Consider the following 9,237-nt stretch of genomic DNA (forward strand, 5'->3'; position numbering starts at 1 on the left):
ATATACAAAAATATACAGAGAGTATGATATGATATGATATGATATATAGTAGAGGTATAAATATAAGTATTTTACTATTCAATAGTTAATATAATATACTATGAGTGTAAGAATATGTAGCCAGAGTGTGCAAAAGTCAATATTATTGTATAAAATGATATATAATATCAATATGGTTTATAGAGATGAGCCGGATACTCGGCTGAAACGAGTATCCGGTACGGATAAAGCACTTTTGCCGAGTACGATTATTATACGAGTAGTCGGAGTCATTATCTGTGCTCGGACTGAATGAAAATCCTCTCACAGCGTCACAGCGCTCCTCCCGTCACACACGGCTCTGCTCACTCACTCACAGAACAGCTCTCTGTCTCTCAGTCACTCAGGTTCACTGCGCATCGGGACTGTGTGTGGGTGTGTGTGTGTGTGTGTGTGTGTGTGTGTGTGTGTGTGTGTGTGTGTGTGTGTGTGTGTGTGTGTGTGTGTGTGTGTGTGTGTGTGTGTGTGTGTGTGTGTGTGAGTGAGATGCGAGGGACGTTCACTGTCTCCCGGAGAAATGAACACTCTGTGTTTTTAGTATAGAAACACGGGAATTATATTCGTTCACAAGTCATAATGACTGGTTTTGTTATTTTCACTTTACATTTACACTTACTTTACAGTAAAGTAAACCTCTATTAAATACAGTACAACATGACAGTTTGTATGGTTTGAAATTGTCATTTATTATCACACTGGCATTTAATTATCACGGCAAACAATTACACTGCACTAACTTTAAGTGTTAATGTAAAGTGAAAATAACAAAACCAGTCTGTATGACTTGTGAACGAATATAATTCACGTCTTTATATACTAAAAACACAGAGTGTTCATTTCTCCGGGAGACAGTGAACGTCCCTCGCATCTCACTCACACACACACTCACACACACACACACACACACACACACCTGGTGTGGAAATAAATTATAAAAAAATAAAGATAAAAAAATCATAAAAAAATTTCAAAGTTAAAAAATAAAGTTATGTTGAACCAGCCCACTTCCGGGTTAAATCACACCCACTTCCGGGTTAGGCCCCGCCCACTCCGAGTACGGATACGGATAATTCATATGGTTAACAGATACAGATACAGATAATGCTGTACTCGCTCATCCCTAATGGTTTATATTAACACATACAGGGTACACAGTACAAGGAGACAGGTATATTTAGTGGATGTGGAGAATCTTCCATTTAATCGGACAAAGACTTGAAAATCACACTTTTAATTTAAAGAAATGTGTCCACACATCTGGGCGCCTTCCAGCCGTGTGACCTTCTGCACTGACGCTCTGTGTCCTGCAGGTGAACATCGTGTCATGTGACAGGAAGTGTCCGTCCGCCAGCATCTACAACTACAACATCAACACGTACGCTCGCTTCAGCAAGTGCTGCCGGGAGACGGGACTGCAGCGGCAACGCAACCTGGGTCAGCTACACAACCAGGAGCCCACCGACTGCTCCTGCCAGTGGTCCTGAACACACACACACACACACACACACACACACACACAGGGTACAATGTTCTGGTGCCTCTGCTGGCATGGAGGTCGAACTGCAGCTTCATCTGCAGCAGTCGACACGTGACCACTTTATTTGTCATCTATATTTATAGTTTTGATTTTAGCCGAGAAAAGTTTTGACGCTGCAGGACTCAATTTTTACAACAATTAAATGTACAAAATGCACTTAAAGCTGTTTACGTATCATTTTACCATCATCTGTAGTTAAAGATGGACGACATGGATGCTCCTCAAAAGTGAAGCCATATAATCTTGATCGCCCCCTGCTGGCTGGCTGCAGTATAATTCAGAAATCTCGCCTCCTCCATGTTAGTAGTTGAGATCAGAGATATTTTGGCTTCATTTTTGATCGACAGGAGGAAGTTGAGACGTCATTCATCTTTATTTTACAGTCCATGGTTCAAAGTTACTGTTCAAACTGCTGTAGCGCCACCTCCCTGTCAGCCTGCACACTCTCCACATCTCCTCCCATTGTGCCTGTTTTTTGTTAATAACTACATTTCCTAATGGTTGAAAATGTTTTGTTGAGATTTCCATCTAATTAAGACAATCAATTGTAAATGTACTGATTACCCACATCTTTAAGATAATCAGAGGGAGTCAGGTGAATGAACTGATCTGAATCCAGCAGTATGTGGAGCACTTTATTTATTTATTGGAGTTCGATAGAGCAAAGCGGTTTTTATTTGGTGGAAACATTTGGTCCAAGCGGAGAAGAAACAAACCAAACTTTGATTTGGTTCAATAATCAATGACAGAAAATACAGAGAGAGCCCGGTGGAGCGTTATAGATTCATGTTTCTCTGTGGACCAAACCTCTTTCTGTGTTTGTTCATATCAAACACTGGATATGTTTAAGTTAAAGATGATTTGTATTATACAGGGGCGTTTCTAGGATTGAAAGAAAGGGGGGGCTTAGCCCCTAAGGAAGCTGAATGGTTGCGCGCGTGGCGCGCGCGCTAATTTTTTTTGGGCTCATTTGGGGCTGCATTCATTCAGTATAAGATAACAGAAGAGACAGAATTTAAGGGTCCTTGTGAAATTTGACAACACAAATATGAACTTTTCTCAAATAGAGAGAAATCATTTTCCTGCTTGTTAAGGAAAGACGGATACTAGTTTTGACTAGGGCGGAGCTGTCACCTCTGCTAAAGAATCTTCTTATATCCATCTGGTCAATGAATTCACACTCTTGCTCACTGGAGACATTTTCTAACAAAATAGCTAGCTAGCTAGCTTAGTGTTAATATAGCTCATTACAATATTCCCTTTCATTTGCCTCAAGTAAACCTAAATTCAAGCAGGTAACAAACGTTAGAAACTACAGATAGCCACAATCTGTAACTACCTGTACTTACAATTTCCCTCCGTGCATCATTTACTATGAGCTAAACTCCTTGGCTGTAATCCTGCTGTCTTGATGAGAGACGCTACTTGACAGAATGAGAAAGCCAGCGCAGCAGCGATACAGACTCCCCAAGGTCCTAGTGCCCGGTCTTTTATTGTTAAGTATGATGAGAGGCTATTGGATTGTAATTTGAAGGGGGAGAAAACATACAAACCAGAAACACACTCACATATGTAGCATGTTAGAGTTATAAATAACTTGTCCATGTGTAAAACAAAAGATAAATTTTTTTAAAAAAATTATTATTATTTTTTTTTTTTTAAATCCCAATAATTATTTGGGGGGGCTGAACAACATTTTAGGGGGGCTTCAGCCCCCCTAAAACAGGCCTAACGACGCCCCTGGTATTATATAAATTGTACATTTTGCATTTTCAATAAATATTTCCTTTTGAAAAACTAAATCAGGTTTTGTCTTATTAGATAACATGATGCTGTGCAATATAGTTGATGTTATCCCTGGTTATTATTATTATTATTATTATTATTATTATTATTATTATTATTATTATTATTATTATTATTATTATTATTATTATTATTAATATACTCATCGTCAGGTTGTTCTGCTGCCCCCTGGCGGCCAAACATCCGCTGAACAGACATCAGGTCTTGATCCTGGATCAGTAACAGGAGACGCTGAGTCAGGACTCAGTGTTAAAATCAAGATCTGGATCAATGATCCGACTCCATCAATTATTAACTAAATACCATCCCAATAACAAAGATCAGTGAACATGAACCAGTTCATCTTCATGGGTATGAAATGGACTTTGAACTGATTGTTTTCAAGAGTGAACTGCTGATCTCTGACAGACTGCAGTACTCTGAACTGGTTCCACAGGGAGGAGGAGGAGCCTGAGAACAGGGAGGAGGAGGAGCCTGAGAACAGGGAGCGGTCAGACTCCATTTTCACCTGGACGAGCAGAAGGAAGGAAAGTGAGCAGGTGAGTGTGAACACAACTTTCTGAAAGTTTTACTGTCTCACTCTCACACCTGCTGTTAACATCCGTCTGCTGATCACATGACTCTAAGTTTGTCAGTTCACACCTGGTGACAGACGTCATGTGATCGGATCCCAGAGACAGATGTGAACAGCAGGTCTGGATCAAAGAGCCTTCAAAGGACTAATTAACAGAGTTAACTCACAGTTTCACTTTTTATCTTCATCTGTTCATCAAGTGTTTAATAACACAACGTGTTTTCACAATCATACGTTACAGTCGTGTGTGTGTGTGTGTGTGTGTGTGTGTGTGTGTGTGTGTGTGTGTGTGTGTGTGTGTGTGTGTTTGTGTGTGTGTGTGTGTGTGTGTGTGTGTGTGTGTGTGTGTGTGTGTGTGTGTGTGTGTGTGTGTGTGTGTGTGTGTGTGTGTGTGTGTGTGTGTGTGTGTGTGTGTGTGTGTGTGTGTGTGTGTGTGTGTGTGTGTGTGTGTGTGTGTGTGTGTGTGTGTGTGTGTGGGTATGTGTGTGGGTGTGTGTGGGTATGTTTCTTGACGGACTTGTTTGTCCTGATTCCTTTGAGCTCACAGTGTTTTTCCTCTCAGACTTAAGATGAGTGGTTATGAGGAGGAAAAGAACAGAGCAGAGTCTCCAGGGTTCAGTTGTGTGTCTCTGAAGAGTGACTGGTCCATGGCAGAACCTATATGCTTCAGTAATGAACCTGGACCCTCACACACAAAGTAAGAGACCTGCTACAAACATGTGAAGCTCCAAACTGAATCCTCAGAGAATGAATCAGTGAATGATGTGTTCTGAATAAAAACATGTTTGTGTTTGCAGAGGTCAGGACCACAGACTGAGAGCAGAGTCTCCAGGGTCCAGCTGTCTGTCTCTGAAGAGTGACTGGTCCATGGCAGAACCTATATGCTTCAGTAATGAACTTGGACCCTCACACACAGAGTAAGAGACTGTTTCTACTGTGAACTGCTCTGAAGAGGATCTAGTTTCCTCTAGTGTGGCCCCTGCATTAGGACACAGCTTCATTGAAGTTGGTGACTAATCTCTCAGAATCCCTCAAAGAGCTCAGACCTCCACCAAGAACCAACACGCTCCTTATGAAACCACTTTGAAATCCAGAAGAGACTCATTTTGATTTGGATCTGCACCAAATTCCACACACTGGTAAACATCCGTTCTCTGAACATGTCTGTGAAAGAGGATCCCCCCCCTCCCCCCCGATCTGGTTTACAGACAATAACATTCCACAAAGTTTACTGTCTTTTTGTTATAATCCCACTAACGAACCAACCAACACACAAACATACTGGGTGAAAACAAAACCTCCTTGACAGAAGTGATGACAACCTGTGACTGTGACATGTGAGTTATCAGGACATGTCTTCACAGGGAGAGGAAGAGGAGTCATGTTTCTGAGGAGGAGCAGTCGTCCTGCTGTGCTTCGTGTCAGGACGTCCTGAAGGATCCAGTCTCTACCAGCTGTGGACACTGGTTCTGCAGACAGTGCATCACCTCATACTGGGACCAGTCTGGTTCTTCAGGAGACTCCTCCTGTCCCCAGTGTGGACAAAGATCCAGAACAGGAGCTGGAGGTCAGACAGCCGGTCAGAGCAGCACTGTACATGTGTCTGCTGATGTCTTCACTTCTGACATCAGCACATGTGGTTTTATTTTGTTCCTTGATACAGCATCAACATTTAACATTGTTAGAAAAGCACAAAGTTAAAAAGCTTTTATTTTCTGTAGTTTTTCTGTATCTGATGAAAACAATCAGCAGATTCTCAGATTCTGTCTCTCACATTGTTTCTTGTCTTTCAGCAGATCGTGGTCTGCAGGAGGTTTTAGATGAATATCAGCTCAGTCTGAGGAGGAGATGTGAACATGTGACTGAAGGAAGTGATGAAACAGGAAGTAGAACCCTCCTAAACAGGATCTACACTGAGCTCTACATCACAGAGGGACAGAGTGAAGAGGTTAATACTCAACATGAGGTGAGGCAGCTTGAGACGGCTTCCAAGAAGAAGATCCTCCACGACACTCCCATCAGGTGCCACGACATCTTTAAAGCCTCCACTGACCAGCAGAGCAGCATCAGAGTCGTCCTGACCAACGGCGTCGCTGGCGTTGGAAAAACCTTCTCGGTGCAGAAGTTCACTCTGGACTGGGCAGAGGGTTTAGAGAACCAGGATGTGGGTCTGCTGACTGTGCTTTCGTTCAGGGAGCTGAACCTGGTGAAGGACCAGCAGCACAGTCTCCTCACGCTGCTCCGTGTTTTCCATCCAGCGTTACAGAAGCTCACGGCAGAGACGCTCGCTGTCTGTAAACCTTTGTTCATCTTTGACGGCCTGGATGAAAGCAGACCTTCTCTGGACTTCAACCACAGGGAGCTTGTGTCTGAGGTCACACAGAGGTCATCAGTTAACGTGCTGCTGACAAACCTCATCCGGGGGAATCTGCTTCCCTCGGCTCTCGTCTGGATAACCTCCAGACCTGCGGCGGCCAATCAGATCCCTCCTGCATGTGTTGACAGGGTCACAGAAGTACGAGGCTTCACTGACACCCAGAAGGAGGAGTACTTCAGGAGGAGATTCAGTGATGAAGAGCTGTGCAGCAGAATCATCTCACACATCAAGACGTCCAGGAGCCTCCACATCATGTGTCAGATCCCAGTCTTCTGCTGGATCAGTGCTACAGTTCTGGAGCACATGTTGACCACAGACCAGAGAGGAGAGCTGCCCAAGACCCTGACTGACCTGTACTCACACTTCCTGCTGGTTCAGACAAAGAGGAAGAACACCAAGTATGGTGAGGGACATGAGACGACTCCACAGCAGCTGACGGAGGCTGACAGGGACGTTCTCCTGAAGCTGGGGCGGCTGGCACTTAAACATCTGGAGGAAGGAAACATCATGTTCTACCAAGAAGACCTGGAGCGGTGTGGTCTTAATGTCACAGAGGCCTCGGTGTACTCAGGAGTTTGTACTGAGATCTTCAGAAGAGAGTGTGTGATCTTCCAAAAATCAGTCTACTGCTTTGTTCATCTGAGCGTTCAGGAGTTTCTGGCTGCAGTCTACATGTTCCACTGTTACACCAAGAGGAACACAGAAGAACTCAACAACTTCTTGGGAACATATGGGGACACAGACAGTACCTACTCCCTGGATGACCTCCTGAAGCTTACCATGAAGAAATCCCTCACCAGTACAAATGGTCATCTGGACCTGTTTGTCCGCTTCCTTCACGGCCTCAGTCTGGAGTCCAACCAGAGAGTCTTAGGAGGCCTGCTGGGTCGAACAGAGAACAATCCAGAGATCATCCAGAGTGTCATCAACAAGCTGAAGAAGATGGAGAGTAGTTACATTTCTCCTGACAGAAGCATCAACATCTTCCACTGTCTGACTGAGATGAACGACCACTCAGTTCATCAGCAGATGAAACAGTTCCTGACGTCAGAGAACAGATCAAAGGAGAAACTCTCTGAGATCCACTGCTCAGCTCTGGCCTACATGCTGCAGATGTCAGAGGAGGTTCTGGATGAGTTGGACTTGGAGAAGTTCAACACATCAGACCAGGGTCGACAGAGACTGATCCCAGCTGTGAGGAACTGCAGGAAGGCTCGGTGAGTCCAGACATGATCAATAACATGTTCAATCAGTGGAGATGAGTCGTTCTTCAAATACACTCTGTAGTGCAGCCTCTTTGTGAGGAGGAGGTTCTCCTGGTGTCTGCAGGGTTTTCTCTGGGTTCTCCAGCTTCCTCCACAAACACAAAGACATGACCTGAGAGGATTTTTTTAGATATTTTTTTCAAGTAACTTCAACCTTTCTGAGGTTTCTTGTGTGATCACCTTTCTTATGAAAGTAGTCCTGTGAACTCAAATAAATACCAGTACTCTACAGAATGAAACCATACATTTTCCGTCATATGTCAGTTTGTTACATTTTTGTGAAGATGAAATGAGAGAAAAATAATAACTTGAGGTTGAAACCTGTATTTCAAAAATTTAAGTTTCTGCAAATAAAACAGTCTAGTGAAGTTTTTGGTCAGTTTCTAATGCAGTAACCATTGCCTCAATGTAGGGGTTAGAAAACTAAGATGGTAATTTTAAGGTTTGTATTATACTAAAGCTATAAACTAAAAATACCTGAATATATGTTAAATCATGTACTTTTAGCCTGATACTCCAAACAAACCTCATTTGACGATAGTAAAGTAACATAAGGCAAAAGTCTGAGAACGGAGGATTGAAATGTGACGAGATTTCATGTTTACTAAATGTTTATGATTGACTATCCTAACAAACACTACAGATCCATTTATTCAGTTGACTGTTATATATGTTTTGGATGAGAATCACTGACGGTTCCTTTAAACTGATGAATCAGGAAATATAGTTTATTCTTCTTTCTAGTCAAACTAGAGTTCCCACCCTGCGTTTGTCCTCCACCACCAACCAGTGCAGTGTCCGTCCCTCCAGGTTCCTGACATGTTGACCTCACAATAACATGAGGTCACTGTGACCTTTGACCTCTGACCACTTAAATCCAATCAGTTTATCTTTGAGTCCAACTGGTCAAAATGTGAAGAAATCCTCTAAAGACAGACTTGAGACATCCGGTTCAAGAAGCCAGACACATGGTCTGTGACCTTGACCTTTGACCTTTGACCACCTGAAACTAACAAGTTCCTCTGTCAGTCTGAATGAACGCCTGACCCAAATCTGAAAGGATTCTCTTGAGGAGTTTTTAACATGTTCATGAGGCAAAAAGGGTATTTACCAGGGTGAGGGTCACATGATCATGTTTTGTTGTGTTTCCTGATATAATTCTCACAGATTTGATATTTTCTTTAATTACAGACTCAGTGGTTGTCGACTCTCAGAGACTCACTGTGAAGTCGTGGCCTCAGCTCTGAAGTCAGACCCCTCACATCTGAGAGAACTGGATCTGAGTCTCAACAACCTGCAGGATTCAGGAGTGAAGCTGCTGTGTTCTGGACTGGAGAGTCCAAACTGTCGACTGGAGACTCTGAGGTCCTTAAATCCTTCTTCACTTTTCAGACTTTCTTTCTTATTGGGTCATTATTTATTTAACTTGTCTCAGTCCAGCTCTGCTCACTGTCCCTCAGTCATCTGTCCCTCACCCAGCCTGTCAGTCACGTCCACCTCATCAACTCCATTCACCAGCACTCACCTGCTCCTGATCACTGAGGAAGTGTCAGTAAATAACATGTGGACTGAGGCCGAGCACTCGTCCTCCTCAGGTTTTCAAAATAAGACACATTCTTATTGAAACATGTTGGACAGT

General features: G+C 43.1%; 1 protein-coding gene across 1 annotated transcript; it reads left to right on the forward strand.

Moving 5' to 3' along the window:
- Positions 1-5,802: 5,802 nt before the first annotated feature.
- Positions 5,803-7,542, forward strand: LOC133000541 (protein NLRC3-like; the record flags this gene model as incomplete). Its single annotated transcript, XM_061070488.1, has 1 exon — positions 5,803-7,542. A coding segment is annotated over one exon (1,740 nt), but the record flags the coding sequence as incomplete, so codon positions are not given.
- Between the last annotated feature and the right edge of the window lie 1,695 nt (positions 7,543-9,237).

This window comes from Limanda limanda, chromosome 4 (assembly GCF_963576545.1).
Source record: "Limanda limanda chromosome 4, fLimLim1.1, whole genome shotgun sequence".
NCBI classification, from domain to species: domain Eukaryota; kingdom Metazoa; phylum Chordata; class Actinopteri; order Pleuronectiformes; family Pleuronectidae; genus Limanda; species Limanda limanda.